The 18,406-nt window shown below is 39.4% G+C and overlaps 1 protein-coding gene across 1 annotated transcript in view; it reads right to left on the bottom strand.

Annotated features, from left to right (window-relative positions):
- Window positions 1-18,224, bottom strand: part of ptprn2 (protein tyrosine phosphatase receptor type N2) — a 120,108-nt gene extending 101,884 nt beyond the window's left edge. The window contains exons 1-2 of the mRNA XM_053342449.1: window positions 18,140-18,224; window positions 3,032-3,082 (exon numbers count right to left, since the gene is read on the bottom strand). Of these exons, the coding sequence (XP_053198424.1) occupies window positions 3,032-3,082; window positions 18,140-18,224 (136 nt within the window). The remainder of the gene's footprint in view (window positions 1-3,031; window positions 3,083-18,139) is intronic.
- Between the last annotated feature and the right edge of the window lie 182 nt (window positions 18,225-18,406).

Genomic DNA, 18,406 nt, shown 5'->3' with positions numbered 1-18,406 from the left:
ATACTACTAAGGTTGTGTGCTTGTCTTATGAATGTAAAACAATAACTACTTCAATAGGCACCGTAAATGAGAGTCAGCCGTGTATAAAATGCAGTTGAATGACATCACAAAGCCGCTCCTTCTCGCAACCCTTCCCTCTCCTCAGCTACCTTGCATGGCAACAGCTCGGGTGAGGAAGAGCATGGCTGACCCAGCCCAGAATAAACCAGGTTACTCCTTCAGGGACCTGGGAAAGAGTTGAAGTGGCAGACCTAGTTACTCCCACTCATCCTCTGTCTGTGCAGTGGCTGCTGCAGGAGTCATATGGAGAGTGACAGAGTGAAGATTGAGTATGCATAGAGGGTTATGAGGCAACTAAATAATGTCTCATTATTTGCATATTAGGTGCAACATTAATTCAACATTAGTCTTTTTTGCCTGTATATATTTGCCTTTGGCGAGCCTGTAATTACATTTAAATGTGAGAGGAATGAGTTTTCTCAATGTGAGTGCGGCTCTGTATGACCAAAGGGCAGTAAAAGATAAAAGAGACGCTGAAGAAGATGAAACATGTAAAAGAAATGACACATCAAAGTTCAAAAGAATGACCATCCACAAAATATCCTCGCATGGTCTTTAATATAATACGAAGCCTCTACGACCCTCCTCTCTGCCTCTGGGTATTTTTCTATCGAGGTGTCAGCAATTTCCTTCTATTAGGCTACATGTAGCTCCCCTCTGTACCAATGCAGTCTGTGTAATTAAAATCAGTTTTTTATATTCCCTTTTCTTCACTGTATTACCATCTCCTTCTCTGTTCCCTCCAAAACTGGGTTAATATGGAAATAAGGATCTCCCAATTTGCTTCTCTAAGATACAGCAAACCCAAAGATTACCGACTCCCACTCACTATCAGATCTTCCCCTTATCTTTAAAGCCCATCTTAGAACAGTAGTTTAATATTTTTGGCTTATTCAATGTCTTGCTGTATGTTAGATATGAAGACTGATATCTCTCTCATGTTTGTACGATACACATATAGCTACAGCTAGGAGCTGCTAAGTGGCTGCTAGGTGTAGCTTCACTCTTAGTGCAGGGTTAATCCTAGCAATAGACGACCTAGGCAAGCCCCAGGAAGAGCGAACAGTGGCCAAACCCTTTAACTGCAACGTCATGTAATGCTATTGGGCCCAAAAAGACTTTGTCCCATAGACTTAGATTGTGAAAGAGGTGTCTGTAAATCAGTGGATACATTTTTTTGAACGCCATAACACTCTGAAAATGAGTCATGTCGGTATCAGAATTTGTTCCAGTCAGTCTGACCAGGTTTCGAAAGTCAAGAAGAGTTGCAAAATGTAATCATTTCATCCTCATTCAAGTTAGCCAGAGGGCTAAACTGTAAGTTATCAGTGGAAGTCTGTGTGAGCACACTGGGCCCACAGGGCGCACACAGTATGTTTTCATCCAGGTATTTCTTTACAGCAATAAGTACTTTTTTTTAGCTGCATGCACCACTGAGCAACTTTCATAGGAATGAACGGTGCCCCTCCTCCCACGTAATATCCAGTTCTCTTTATACATCCATGAGGTAACTGCCTAGGGCGTCACATAATGGGGGGCGCCAATATACAGTAACAAGCCAATTTCACTATGTACCAGAACGAGGTGCGGTTAACATGCTCCCAGGGTGAAGCTCGCCTAGGGCACCAAATGTGCTGATTTAGCATACAGACATGAATCAATTTTCTCATCTAACTCTTGGCGCAAGAAGGCAAATAGTCATTATGAAGACAGTGCTCTCATACTTTAATCCATAATTTACTGATTTTCATGCATTCATTTATTCTTTTTTTGATTGATATTTTGATATTGTATTACTGCAATGATTGGTCAATGAATCAATTAATCTGCCTTCTGTTGTATATATACTTCTATACATCAATTTATATATAGTATAGTAAATTATATATATTTTATTTAGTTTTTGGATGGCAATTTGTAGATGTCCCCTTGATATACAGGAAACTGTAGTGGGCACTGTTATCTGCAGGGAAGAGTAATAAAGAAATCAGCGTAAAAACAGACATTTATACAAAATCATCCTCACAATCAGGAGCTAATTAACAGCCACAAAACCTCATGTTACCTTTGCTCATTTTCATCCTCCTCCTACTCTGATCAACATATTAATATTCAAACTGTGGTGTTTTCTCCTGTGTGTTACTGAGTGCACTCTCTTATATGTCACATTATGTTTTGTGTGTACCTCTATTGTCTGTCAGCGAGCGAGTGTTCCCCGTGCTGGCTTCGTCTCTTTATTTATGAAATTGATTTTATGATGAATCCACAGAACGTAAATGAAGTGAGCAAAACTCAGTGAAACAAAACAACAAAATCTACGCATTTAATCATTATGCTTGAAAGGACAAAACCAAATGTTCACTCGGATAATCCCTGGTACACATGTAAGAGCGATTCCATATCCTGACCCGTTGCTTGCTCTGCCTAAACCTTCCAATATGGGAGAATACATTAACCTTTCATGATGATCCTCGATGCGCTATCAATCCTCTTTAAAATTAAAACCTGCTGTGTGATTGCTGTGCTGAATGCCGCAGAGTGAAAAAGCCCCCCGAAATTTCCCCTCCATTCATCAGGTGACACGTTGTCGTGGCAACTGCTGACAAAGACACAGGCATCCTCCATGACAAGATGGTTTTGTGTGAGGTCATGACCGTTTGTGTTTTGGGGAAAACTCGGCATATAAAAGGGAAAACATGCTAATTTCCAGAGTAGTTAGTTAGATTAATACAATGACACAACTGCTGTGATGCATGATTGCATACTATTGTGTCTCATCTTTGTTGCCAGATGTTTTCATAATATATGACTCATATGTCTAAACTTAGCAGGAGCATATGCTCTCCAGTCACCATCTACCTATATATATCCCTGAAGGAGTACAAAATAGTCAGGGCAGCATGGAAACCACAGGGATGATGTATAATATGATATAATGAGGTGCAGACATAACTGTCTAAGCTTGACTTACCATTGACGCAGAACTCATACGATGTACAGAGCTCGTCTTCAAACAGGCAGCCTGGGGTTAAGAGAAGGTGAAATATGAAGAGGAGAGAAGAAGAGACACAAGTAAATATACAGCATAACATATAAGAAGTCCCCACACAAATGTTTCAACATGAATTACTTGAATTCCAGAAACTCAAAAATGATTAATGTTTCTTCAATTTTCAATTTCGTCTAGTGCTAAAACAGTTATTAGATTTAACAGTTTATTTTGATGATCATTTCAAGTCATTTAAAAAAAAAAAATTCTGGTTTCTTTGGTCACTATTTATAAAAAATATTCTGATAACATTCTTAAAGGACCAGTTTGTAGAATTTAGTGGCAACAGAGTATGTTTTAATTAGTGTATAATCCCACAAAAATAAGTGTCATTATGTTTTCATTGCCTTAGAAGGAGCCCTTTATATCTACATATAGAGTTGGTCCTCTTTCATGGAGCCCACAATGTTGTAACACCATGTTTCTACAGTAGCCACTAGATGCCACTAAATCCTACACACTTAAGAAGTAGTTCAATATTTTGGGAAGTATTACCATTCTTGCGAACGGGAGGATCAATATCACTCTCACATTTATATTTCTTGGCTTTAAGCAGTTGCCAAGCAACCAGAACAGTATACAGGAGGTCACTGCTCCCACCCAAGAAATAGTCCAATACATAACCCCCCATAACATGGTGAATTATAAGCCATTGTTGTATGGATTAAACAAACAAGATATAACATGTTAATTAGTGAGTTTTAGAAGTGCTGGTCAGTATATTTTATTATTCCTGGGCTGAGATAGACTTGCTGTTTACCTCTGTTTCTGGTCTGTATACTAAGCAAAGGGGCTGTTAACAAATTAAAGAGTTCTTGCAGAGAGGACCAACACCACTTTCTTATAGTATTTGACTGTTAAGAATAGCCTGTCCATAGGTAACAAAATCCACCAAGCAGTACCTCTAAACCTCAATAATTAACAGAATATTATATTGTTATATTATTTGTTTAATCTGTACTAAAGCGTAAAAATGTGGGGTTTTGTTATCTTAAGATAGAGCCAGGTTTCCCCCTGCTAAGTTAAGCCAACAAGCACAGGAGAGGTATCAATCTTTTCATGAAACTCTCAGAAAGAAAGTGAATTAGCATATTTCCCAAAATGTTTAACTGTGAATCGGAAATGAGCTGCAACCTTAACTTAATAATATAAATCAACTTTAGATGGAAGAAGGAGGAAATTGTAAACAGCTCTAGCAAAAACACTTGATGATTCAGGTTACAAAAAAAACATAACAAATGCCTTAATATTGCATATAAATGGAACCGGAAAACATGAATATGCAAAAGAGGATTAAATGTACAGAGAATTGCAGAACAAAATTAGCCCATTGTCAGAAGTTCTAAATATGTTACTGCTCTATAAAAGTAAAGCTTAGTACTGCATTAACACTGGCCGCGGGCCTCGCTGCTAATGGCAGAGCCATCAATCATCAATTAGTGCGACGTGTCCTATCCTGTCTCTGACACTAATACCCCAACTCCATGGGCAACATTTCCACATATGAATGTTGTATGAATATTAATGAACTTTAACGCTTGGACTAGGGCTAGGTGTTCCAGACTAATAAATGAACAGATGGCATAGGCATTATGGGTAGCTGTTCTCTGTGTTCATATTTCACACGTGGGAGTTGCAGCGAGCAGAGGACTGATTGTTCTGCTCAGCGATATGCACAGGTGATCCTCCACGTTTCCAGGAAAAGACAGACATGATGAAAAAAAAGAGTTTGTAGTGTGAAAACTCCTCTTGAAATATTATTTTCTTTTTTGGAAGCTGACTGCAGTGACCCACTCTGTGTCAAAAAGAGCACAGACAATAATACAGATTCAATAAGCTCCTGACAGTCTTATATTACAGTGTTTTATCACAGAGTTTATGGCATGTGTACTGTTGCCAAAACTGAGACAATCTGTAAGCAACTAGGCCATGCCTCAGCCCTTTCCCTTCAAGTCTTTTATCTTTGTTATTTCCCTCCTTCTGCTCATCAGTAGGAGTGAGAGAAATTGGATGCGCCCTTTTGGCCTGGTGGCCTCAATGGACAGCAACGAGCAGCTTGTGACCGTGAATAAAGAACAGGCTGAGTAGGAGGAGAGGCCTTCTTCAATAATGAGAAGAGATAGGTGCGGGAAGTCTGTTAATCAATTCACACAGAAAGTAAAAAAGATAATCAGGAGAAGAAGTTTTCAGGCATCAATTGTTCCAAGTTCCTTTGATTCAGATCCATCATTAGGATCATTACTCAGTAAAAAAATATTGGAAGGTAATCTGGGCGAAAACTTGATTATATACAAAATACGCAGCAGCTATTTTGTGTGAGAATTGAGGGCACATTTTATGAAATTACACCTTTTTAGAGGTAATGGCTCCCATATGTCAGCAAAATGATTATTTAATGATGTAAAGAGCGAGGCGTTATTATCATTATAGAACTGAAAGGTCGTTCAGTTGTCTACAACAAGACAAAAAGGCAGAATGTCCTGAACTGAAGAGAAACAATTGGAAAAACCACAAATGGGTGTTCCAGCAACTCATATCTGCCTATTATGCAGAATACATCTCCTAATATATCATTAATTTTAATGGAAAGATTATGAGGAGACAGGCAGCTATATTTTGTAGGTTAAACTGTTCCCACACCTCTAAAGTGCTGGTTGAAAACTGTATCTGAACTCATCTAATTCCTTTTAAGTCTTAAAGCTGTTATAATATTATAATATATTTTTCTATCGGCAGTCGATGAAATTTCAAAGTGTAATCCGAGGCCACAGATAATTATCACCTGACTCTGTAAGTCTCCTTGGGTTTACAGGGCGTTTCAGCGTCTTTCGGCTCATTGTTTTGTTTTTGTGGCTCGCAACTTTGTTGGTTCCTTCTCACCACTCTCACTAATCTCATTGCAGCTGTTTTAAGTAAAAAAAGCTTGGATAAACCCACTGCACAATGCCGTGTTGCTCCTATTGTGTGTGTAAAGGGGCAATTGTTTTCTCACACATTGGCCATACAGCTTTGTAAGGTGATAATATGTCAGTGTAGTGCTTACAGGTTGTTGCGCTTTTTTCTTTGAATGCTCACTGTAGTAGTATGGACAATGCAGCTGAATTAAATAGAAGCAATAAACACAACTATAAAAAAAATAAGTAAGTAGAGACTTTCTTATTTCTTTCAGGTAATGGACTTTCAGGTAATGGAAAAAATTCAAAATGGTGTCTTTCTTTTGACAGGCCTGCTTGACTTTCGAAAGAAAAATGGCAATAACAAGGCTGTAACTAACAAAGATTTAACTGAATTTCAGCTTATTTTCTCGATGAATTGATTTTGGTGTATAACATGTCTTAAAATAGTGAAAAATGCCCAAAACAATTTCCTGGAGCTCTACTGGAGTTACTAACAGTCTCTTTACCATCTCTGAGTCTCACAACCTTTAAGTGTGTTTTATTTTCCCTTTGTCCTCACATTTTATCAAGAATTTAGAGTTTGAAGAGGGATGCAAACATATCCAAGACCAAACTTATAAAGAGGAGTCACTTGGAGATGGAGGAGCCACACAATCCCTCTTGACCATGCATCTCACCGCTGTGCAATTAGTGTCAGTCCATTCAACTTTACCTCCTCATCACTTCCCTGCTTAATTCATTGGGTTCTCTGGGAGGCCTTGTCAGCTCTCAATATTAATTACAACCTTCCATTTAATGAAGCATCCAGCCGAGCATGGTTTGTCAGACATTGCGTGTCTGCGTGTGCGTGTGTGTGATAGGCAGGAACATAGGACTGATAACGCCGCACCCCCTTTCTCCAACACCATGCCGGAGATGATTAAAATGGTACCTTTTAATTAAAATGCAATCACAGTGGATGATGCTGATAACCTCAGGCGGAATAAAAAGGATGCGACTCATAGCTGAGGAAGAAAGCAGGTGGGGAAAAAAGGCGTCCTGGCTATATCTTAATGAAGCATCCTGACAAAAAATGGCCAGAGTATATTGTAACTCCAGGCGTACAAGATAATTTCACGAACAAAATGACCTTTCCAAAAAAGCGCTACGCTCGCTATTGAGTGACGATGCTCTGTTGCCATATCAACCTCATCACAGATCAGTCTCTGTAGCTCATCAACTGGAAACTGACTGTCAGTCAAGTGGAGCCTCAGTGGGATTAAGAGGATCAACAGAGATGATTTGCTTTATTTTTACTTTGTTTATGACTTAAACAAATGCAAATGTTTTATTTTCTGATATTGTAAATTATTTTAAGGAATTAATTAATCCTTAAAATAATTTCCACATGAATCAATTATGAAAATAATCATTAGCAGCAGAGAGAACTACAGGTGCTCTAAATGTGCAGAAGCTTCCCCCCTGAAAATAGACACTGTGTGACCTAATTTACCAATACAGTGTGCAAGGAGAATCCAGGAGGTCAGTGGAGGCTGTGAGTCAGTTCACAGTTCTTTAACATATTACAAGATATTACATGTAATATTTAATAGGTTTTGTGTAAAAGCTCTTTCTGGATCTGATATTAGCATGCAGAAAAGAGAATTATCTGTGTCCTGTACCTTTGTGTAGCAGAGAGATACTGTCCCGTGATGCCCCCTGCCTGCGTTATTACAACTAACTGCTATTAAAGGCATTGAGTGCCTCTTCTGTATAGGTAAACAAGGAGCAACACACAAATACAAAGTTCACCTTCACAAGTCACCTTCAGCTAAAAACTCAGCTGAAAACAGGAAAGAGCGTGTGTAAAGGGAAAAACCCATTTAAGGTCATTTGAGGGAAAGCAATTACATAACAATGACTGACTGAGACTAAGAAATTCTCATCAGAAAATAATACAATCAAATTAATTTCCAAACTAATCTTTATCTGTGTCATTATGTGCATTCAAATAAGACATTCATTACAGATCTCTGAGCATGTGTGGAGGAACTGCGTCTCAGGCATTTGGCCGAGACTGAGCTGACCTTGCCGGGAACGTTAAACGTGTCCCAATGAGGCAAAACCCAAGGCCGAACAGGAAGTCAGCGATTTGAACGTACGCTTGCCTTCACAGGTGGTTGGCCGGTGCCAGGATACCATCTGTGATGTCTGAGGGGCCAAGGAGGATGCTGGGAGTCTGGCAGTGAGGACAGCCACTCCCATAGCCTGCTGCAGTTTAGGACATATTTCATTCACTCTCTGGGGCCACCAACATATCTTTTATTATAATTATAGGCTTCAACCAAGGACACCTGACTCATTTTTACTTGCACACACACACACACACACACACACACACACACACACACACACACACACACACACACACGCACACACACACACACACACACACACACACACAAACACCTGTACTGTCAGCCAAAAAAGCCATTTCAGAACAGTACAGCGGGTGGCAGCAGCAATAAAAGTGCAAGTGAATTGAAAAGAGAGTGTTGGCTGGAGCGGGGACAGCACAGAAGAACATCACCTGCAAGCAAATTAGCATCAGCTTGACACCATGTCCGCAGATTCAAACAGCTTGTGTCATTAAGGCATTCTCCTGCTAAAATTAAAGATGGCTCCAAGCCCCAAGCCTTTCTTTGGAAGGTCTGTTCTTGTCAGAAGCTGCGTGTCACATGTCAGTGATTCAGCTGTGGTGAGTTATCATTATCCACAACATTTTCATACACAAGACTGGGTGAAAACAGTTGTTTGGATAACACTATGACACTCTGTGCATCTATATATGTCATGAGCAAACCTTTTTTTTTTCCTGTGGTGAATCACACTGTGAACAATTTGTTTTTACACCACAAGGGGGCACAAGGGGTAGCTGTGGCTGAGGAAGTAGAGCAGGTCGTCCTCTAACCGCAGGGTTGGTGGTTCGACCGCGGCTCATCCTATCCAAGTGCCATTAAGCAATACACTGAACCCCAGGTTGCTCCTGATGGTTAGGTCATGTGTGTGTGAATGAGAGGAAAAGATTGTAAAGCGCTTTGACTGTTAAGATGGAAAGGTGTTATACAAGTGCAGTCCATGTACAAAAATACCATCAGGACAATGTTTCTTTCACATTGGAGAATTAATCTACAGTTATTTAACAACATGAATAATTAGCAGGAGGTAGGAGGAGGGAGATAAGGGGCTTGGATGTCACTTTGATTGAAGAGGTAACCTGACGTGAAACCACCTGACATCCAGAAGAGTGTAACAAAACACATTTCTCACTGACTTTCAAGAGAATTTCTCTCAAATTCCCAGACAGGCAGGTCACTCTCAGTCACTCAGCTGCCAGCTCCAGGCGACAGCAGCCATGAATTAAAGATGGCAGCATTGCTGCCGCAACGGAGGACCCAGAAATAGGCCGGCTTGACCTTTTTCCCTGACCCACACTGAATGATTCAGACATTTGATTTTCTCTCCTCTTCTGAGGTGTGATTGGGTGTTGAAGTGCAGAAACCGAGCACGTAAAACAGCTAAGGGTCCTCCATCTCATGTGCCGTGGAGTTCACAGTGAACCAACACAACCTGGCCTCAAAGGAAATCTCAGTCATTCAGATGAAGTAAAGGTTTAACTCTTATGAGTACGAGTTGAACCTTATTCATTTGAAGCAGGTCATCACAGCACTACAGTCTCGGTACTTTCATAGCTCCAAATGAAACTTCCCAGCTGTACCACCTGAGGAGTTGCATTGTACTAAAGGGGATAACATTTTTGTGACTTTGTTATTTTTAAACTCTTATAATTTTAAATGACTATGTAAAACATCGTCACAGTCCCAAAACTTGAGGTCAATGTATGTAAAATGCTTCCTACAAGTCAACAGTCAGGGCTTCAACCTGTTCTGAAGGCTTCATTTGCGATGTTACCTCTACTTCGTCCTCACGATGACATCAGATTGTTCATGCATGCCCACAAATGACCATCCGTTACACAGCCTTTGTTTTAGTTTTCAGAAACGAACCAGAAAAAAAAGTCCTACTGCTACTGCCTGTAGATAAAACAACTTGTTTCAAACAGGGCTGCATGAAGAGCCATCATAAGATAAGTAGGAAGTTTTTCCAACTGTAAATCATGGAAAGATGTTTCAGTTGAGCCCGTTAATATAAATATAGACCTGGAAATGTTTATATGTCCCCTTTAACGCAGATCAAGGGCCAATTTTGGTATCCACTTTAGCTTAGAATTGTATCCACATTTTCACCCACTCAGACAACCTCTCATCACTAAGAGAAGTGTACTCTTTGTGGCTTCAGTCAGTGAACGAGATAACACAAATCTATAGGATCAAATCGCACCTGTTTTTATGAAGTATATATTTTTTTATATATGGCTGCCAGGTTCATGCTGAAAGAGATTAATGGGGGGTTCTTACCATTAAAGTCAACCACCATTGCATGTATAAAGGCCTTCTGTTCAGCTGATTAAATCTGTTCAAACTCTAACTGGCACAATTGTTAATCTTCAACCCAATTCTTCCCTCATCCTTTTTTAAAATCTGCATAACTGGATGTCTGGAAAAGTATTGACTTTATAGTCTACTGAGATTTTTTTTCAAACAGGAAAACAACTGTCAGCCTATTTCATCAGCACCCTCAGCTCCATCTTTCAAATATCATCCCATTATTTAACCTGTGAGAGGACTTTCCTATCTTCCAATGATATTTGACCCTAACCCTCTTGGCTCAAAAACATCTTTCTTCAATTGGTTGCTATTTATAGGACTCTATCCTTGGACATCCATCTAATCAATGGGGTCAATGGGGTCAACACCAGTCATCAACGCCATCCAATCAAGCGTCTGCATTCATGTTAACTTCCTTGATTTAAGTATTTTTCTGACAAATGGTAATCACCAAGTGGTAAGCGGATTATCACCACTGATTTTAAGCATGAGGCTATTCAAATGTGAAAAAGAAAGTGCAACCTACTGTTTATTAGGGTAAATTAAAGAGTAGTTACAGTACCAAATGCACCGTACAAAGGAGGCATTACAGAAAATGATATACAATGATTGTGTAGTCTTGGGATAGATTTTGCATTTAGAGAAACCTGCATTAGTTGAGCTTTGTGGACACATTGAGGCAGTGGAACAAATTGAAAATACAGCATTAACATATATACCTTATAAAGTTAACATGTTGAATATGTTGCCACAGACAGAGTAATATTAGCATGAATTTGGATTCATGTTTCTGGCCACCTGATGAATATAAGTCAAAAATGTGCTCTCCTTTCAGCTTAATGTTGTTTTCCACCAACTCCTGAGGGACAAATCTGTCTGTTAAACTAATAAAAGCTCCTTTATCTTGGCTAGCTACTGTCACCAATTGTGTGTCTGCAGTTTAGTGCTAGTTTAGTTAGCGTTAGAGTGGGTTTATCAGTGTGTTTTCTGCTCAAATGTGGTTGATGAAAAAAAGTGAGACTGATTCAAAACAGTCCAGACAAAATAAAGATAATGAGCTGAAAGATGCAACAAAAACTCTCATATAGCTGAGGAGAACTGAACTGTAGAGTTGGGTGATAACTATCTGATGGTTCATCACTACACTAAAATGTTTAGAGAAGACATTTCTGGCACAACTTAACCAACTGATGTGATGAAATTGCCTTTTGAACAAGCCATGCTGTTCCCCAATGTAATGTTACAGCAGGAAAAAATAAGGGTCCAGCAGTATTGTCATATAATAATGCTGCAAACATCCTGTTTCATTACAGCTTGGTGTGAGGAACTGCAAAACAAATAAATGTTGATGGATTATTGCCAAATGCGACGGAAAAATGTCACAATTGTACCTCACAATAGCCATGTCAATTTGTCAAAATATCCTCCCTTCAGGTTTGCAACTGCATCTAGAAATGTCTCTCACTTGCGTTACCCTTGTCTTGCCTTCGTTTCCCTGCTGCACTGAGAAATGGTCTTGAGTATTAATCAGCATCACCCTAAGACGAAGCAGACACATCACTGCTTTAATCACAGCTGAGAGACTATAGATTTATTCCTCTGCTTAACTTGCTGCCTTCAGAATCCTCATTACCGTGTTATTGTCCTCATTATAAATCTTGGCTCTGCAACACAGAGGTGACCTTCAGACTGACCCCTTCGCCGACACCATTTAATTTGAACCAGATGAAATGCTTGTGAAAAGGTATAACAAAGCCATCCAATCCTCCTTTTTAATACCTGGGGATGTTTTCACACTCTCCATGTCACAAGGCTCAGCAGTTCACATATATGGCGAGGTGAGAAAGTACAATAAGAAGGATGCACTTTGCACTTTCTCCTTGGAGGCAGAGACAAAGATATGCAAGTGAGGAAACAGTTTTGCCAACATAGTAGTGTGAATATGTCATATTTTAACACCTTACAAGTCTCAAAAGATTAAAAAGCTTCTATTGAAATGTAATTTAATTTTAGAGTGTAAAAGAAGAGCAGTCCTTCCCAGTAAATTTGTAACATAACCTTCCTTGCCTCTCTGGTGGCACACTTCCTCCTTGACCTAGAATATCTTCTGGTTTCACCCTGAACCAAAGCTGGAAAGAGAATAACAAGATGGATTGCCTCGACACGTCTGTTTGACACAATTCTGACTTCCTTCCTCTCAAGAGCCACTGACATTTCTCAGAGAAGACACAGACGCGCAGCCAGCCGCTTTGCTCCCACTCCCTCGTCTCAATAACCACTCAAAGCCAACACACTCCTCCGAGCATCTGTTGAGTCAAAGAAACATCGCACTCCGCCTGTTATCACACCAGCCGTGGCTACATCCTAAGCCAGGAATATACAGCCTGCTTTGTGTTGTTTTGTCCTGAAATACTGTGCTTACACTTTGAAGGCAGCAACTTTGAAATTAACTCAAAACTAAAAAAAAAAAAAATGAAATGAATGGTTTATCAGTTTGACTTCCTGAACCCCCAAAAACACAACTTCAGCAGCTGTATGTTGGATCGGTGCAGATGATAGTAACTGTGTGCTGTTTATTACTTGGAATCAATAGGCATGTATTTAACAACAGATGATAGTAGAAAATCTTAATGTTAGATCCATTAGGCTCATATTGAATCAATGGGCATATATTACATTCAACAACAGATGATCGTAGAAACGCTTAATGTTAGATCAATTATGCTCATATTGAATGCTGCAGCTGTTGAGATTATTAATGTAGAAAAACAGGCTTTCCAAATAACACACCAAATGTTCATTTTGCCATCCTGTACAGCCAATGTGCAAAGAAGAAATGTATTGTAGGCTACAATAAAACCTCATCCAATAAATGGTTTGTCATTTACTGGATGAGTCGAAGCCTTTAGTGAATTCTAAAAAGGCTCCATATACAAAGTATCAATAAAGTATGAACTGAAGCTGACCCTTAACCAGTTCAGCTAAGATGACTCAGACATCCTGAGAGATCAGAACCTTGACTGAGATTGTGAGACACATCACTGCAGGGTTATATTAGTTTTGGCAGTTCTATTATCCTTGGTTCAATTTTTATTTTAATTATGATTTGGTTTCAGGGGGCAATCACAGGAAGCATTTTGGAAATGGAAATTTCATTATTCAGAATAAAAAATTGCTTTCAAAAGCCACTGTGAGGAGTGCAGTGCTGGTGTTGGCGGTGGAAGCATACTGATATGATGTCTAGATGAATGTATTATGTGTTATGACAGCTAATTGAAGGTTTTTAGCAACACTAGCAGCAATGTCGGTGTATTAGTCATTCAGTACAGTGCTTTGATTCAGATAAAAACATCTCAACAACTACTGGATGGATTGCCATGAAATTTTGTAGAGATGTTTGTGGTCCCTAGAAGATGAATACCACTGACTTTGGTGATCCCCTGACTTTTCCTCTAGCGCCACCATGAGGTTGGCAATTTGGTTTTTCAGTTAAACATCTCAACTTTTAGATGAATTTGCCATGGAACATTGGATGAATTGTAACAAGTTTGGTGATCCCTTACAGCAGCTATAATTGTTAGCTTTTATAACAATAATGTATCAAATGATGTAATTTATAGCGATGAGAATTATCACCTGACTCTGCAGCTCCCCTCAGCTTTATGGAGGTTTATAATGAGTTCCAGCTCAACTTTACTGTTTCAGTTCTGGCTGAAGCAGGCAGCTGTTTTCAGAGAAAAAACTCCAAAAACCTGCTGTGCACTACCTGCTCAGCTCCAAACAGTAAACAAACACGGTTGGTAACTATCTGGTGAACATAGCTGAGCATTTAGCTGCTTAAGTGCCCGATATTTCCCTCAGGAAGTGATAGACCAAAAACAATGCTAAAGAAAAGTGAATATTGGACTTACAGTACATTAACCAGGTGGACAGATACATGACTCCAAATGAATGCTAATGTTGCTCTGTAACTGCTGGATGTGTAAATAAGCAACTGTTTCCCAACAAGCTCAACATATCAGCTTGAAAGGTAATCATCCTTTTATCAGTACCTGTTCCAATTCTTTCATTTATATCCAAATAGGAAAACTACTGACATTCCCATCAGCCACAGCTGTACTTTGTGTGCTGTTATAATGACATCAAAAGACAAAATATGAGACTTATTCATGAGTTTATCTTGGATTTGAAGGAGAGTTGTATTTACCTCTTTTATTTCCTTCCTTAAAATGGTTAAAAAAGCTCAGTGTAATGTTTTCTGTGAGGTATGTTTGCTCCCAGGATAAACCACGTTTATAATAACTGGTCCCTCGGGAGATCCAGGGAGTGTCCTAGCAACGCAGGAAATAATAAGACAACACAAACATATAGAATGAAAACAAACCACTTCCAATGAAGCAAGCTGCACGGGCCTCGCATGGATATATAACATACCCATCCACGCTGTAGTAAATACAGCACATTTCAATCCTCCCAGATGATTTACAACCACTATAAGATATTTGATATCACCACTCAGTCCTGATATCTATGGGATGACATAGGCCCATGGCGAAATAGATAGAGCTCAGCAGCCTATGAATCAAATCTAACTTGTCTGGGTATATTAGGCGATGGCTGCTGATAGCCAGCCATAATGAAAAGATCCAGCAGCACAGACTCGAAGGAGAATGTCTACATGTACATTCTGGAGATAAGCGACCCCTGACTCATATCTCAGTCCATCAATACATACTGTAACACTCATTTGCTTGGATATAAAGGACAGTTAGCTCTTTAAAATGGGCTTATCCCTGAAAGTTTGTTGCAAATACAACACAAGGCATTAAAGGTGGACACAACTGATAAGCTGTGATTAAGTAGTGATTTTTTTTTCATGCTTTCTCACTTATTCGAAATGTTAAACTCCTCATTCCGTCTGATCTCCATGTACCTGCTAGATATCTGAAAGCATTGTCAGAATAGGGCTAACACTTTGGTGTATATTTGCATTTCATTCAATCTTTCTTTCATTTTAACATTTCTCTATTTAAGTGATTCAGAAAAAAATGCAGAGAGCACATTTTTCATGCTAACAAAAAATGACCTTGCGGATGCAGGACCACTGTCTGGTTAATATGGGATTTTCAGTGGTTGTTATATTGGGATGCAGGACACTGGTGAACCACTGCAAACAGAAACGAAATGCTGAGCAGAATCTCAACAAGAGGCATTGTAGCAACACATGAGCTGATTGTGAGGCAACACAATCAATTTCTGCAAATGTTCCACTGGTGGGGCTTCCCTCAGTAGTCAATGAACTCATTATTCAAATGAAGCTATTCTTGACTTAATGTAAACAAGGAATATACCTATCTGCACTCCTAAAATAAAGATTACTTAGGATGTCTGAATCTAAGATGCCAATCCTCAATAAAATCCAACCTTGATTCTCTTTTAGCAGCCTCCCAGGGTGTCATTTATGATATAATTAATATACAACAGTGTTGTAAAGTTTGTCAAAGGCCTCCCACTGGTGGCAATAACAACCTTGGATTAACTCTCAAGCATGAATTGCTTGTAGGCAGTGGATTGGAAGCTGATTAGAGAGTTACCTCAATGGAGAAACACAGGAAAAGTACATTATGTTAACCAGTCTATGACCTCTGGCTGTTCTCTGGAAGACCAGAGACTCATCCTGGAGGAGACCGCTCAGACGTCAAGATGCATGGGATCAAGGTGGCTAAACAGTATGTCTTAGTATTTTATTGCTGTTTATATCATCCTCTAAGGGCTTGGGTGAGTGTAATCCATGCAAGGAAAATGTAAATTACACTATAGCAGAGCTTCTCTTATATAAGTAATTGTTATCTGAAATGTTGCTGTTTGCATGCATAAGACCTCTGCTTTATGTATCTAAGATCTCATGCTTTAAAAAGTCAAATTCTGTGAACTCATTATGAGTTTGTGCATTAAGTGCTCCAGCAATTTCCATACAGTTGACACTACTTTGTATGAATTTGAAAAGTTAATGTTTTTAGTTTCATGCACAGGATCAAATCTGCACACTCCTAACATTTTACAGCACTTAATTCTATAATCAGAGCGTGCAGCAGCAGACTTATTTTTTCCAACCCCGTCTGGATTCCATGTACTCTCAGACGTGGAGGACGCACACACCCACGCACAGCACGCACTCTCTTTCTGTCTCTCCCACACAAACACACCCACCCATCCTCACGTATATAAACATATATACATATATGCACAGTTTATTATACTACATGCATAGATATATATAGGCAGCCAACATCACCTTGATCCAAAGCTTTCCAATGACACAGCGTACTCCGCAGTGGGACTCATTAAAAACAATAACCACCTCTAACTCCCAGCCACACTCTGACAATGGAGACCTCTTCCACACACACACAGAGAAAAACATACTGAAAATTCAATGAGAGAAACGCACTCAGTGAATAAGCACCGACTCATTCACAAGTACTCTAAAGCATAAATTAACTAACTTGCAGCAAATGGCAAGTTCCTATATTATTTGTTGCCAATCTAATAACCTGCAAAAGCAAATACACATCTAATAAAAGAATAAATGAATAAATAAATGTGTGCTGGATGGTGTTTACGTACAGATTACACAATATTTAGAAAAAATAAAAAAGGATGGCCCCCCTCCTGTTCTAAATATACAGAATATGATGCAGTTTCTATGCCTCTATGAATCATCACTGAGCAGGAGTGCCAGCCTTGAGACCTATATATGCGTCTTTGCTCATAATAAAGTTGATTCCGTCATGATGCTCTGGCTGCTGATGCTGGATCGGTGGGTGTGATTAGAGGTGTAAATAGCAGGCGGGCAAAGTGAGGAAACAGTCCGATGAGTCTATAAACATCCTCCAATCTGCGTCTTCTGTTTGAACCAAATGGGATACTAGCAGCCTGATGGCTTCGGTAATATTTCATACTTTGGACATGTGCCATAAAAATGACAGTGTAGTGTCTGAGACATGGCTAGAGGAGCAAGGATAATGAAAATATAAAAATGAAACAGGGCTATATGAAAGATGCCCTTTCCTGAGGAGACATGAGATATTATTAAATATTTAACTAGATTTAAAATTGCATGCTCCTTAAGGGGGATTCTCGTGAGCACAGAAGCCATTAAACCCATATGACATTTAGTGCATTATTATAGTTGTGCTTGTATAAATCTGGCTTGTATTGTTGGCCTTCTTTTTGTTGTAATTGTTACTCTGTGTTAACTACATGGTTGTGTGTTTTTGTTTTTTTAAAATAAGCCTAGCAGCATAATGCCAAACAAGTCTCACATGTTATCCACTGGGCCTGATAGATTATGTAACATTTCATGCAGGATTTTTTTTTTTATTTCAATCTGTCACACCAAACTATTAAACATAAGTTCAAGTACATTGCAAGAAAGCTGTGGGTATTTGCAAATGTTTACAATATCAGACTCAATAGTGGCATTTTCTCAACTTTTGCAAATCTTATTGGTGATTGATTGGAGCGAGACAAACCGATACAGTCAGGTATCTTTAGCACCACGGACAGAGCCTGAAACGCAATAAACCGAAAAAAAGCTGAAGCTAGTTATGAAGAAAAATAATAACAAAACCAGGTCAGCTTACCAAATTTTCTGTCAGCGACGGCAGGTGAGGAGCAAAGGCTGACAGCCAATGCAGCGAAGAGGACGGGACACCACCGTGGATCCATGCCTGTACTGAACTACTAATCCATCGCACACCTACCGCTAAAACAGCATGTTTAACGCCAACTCAGGTGTGAGCTGCTAGGATGAGATGTGTCACTAAAGAGGCATGTTGGAGTCGAAGGAGAGAAGAGAAATGTAGCACAGCGAGAAAAAAAAGGTACAAAAGGTATTTTCGCTAAACGGC

This window comes from Scomber japonicus, chromosome 21 (genome assembly GCF_027409825.1).
Source record: "Scomber japonicus isolate fScoJap1 chromosome 21, fScoJap1.pri, whole genome shotgun sequence".
NCBI classification, from domain to species: domain Eukaryota; kingdom Metazoa; phylum Chordata; class Actinopteri; order Scombriformes; family Scombridae; genus Scomber; species Scomber japonicus.
The sequence above is the reverse complement of the archived record's forward strand: the minus strand, read 5'-3'. Positions and strand labels throughout refer to the sequence as shown.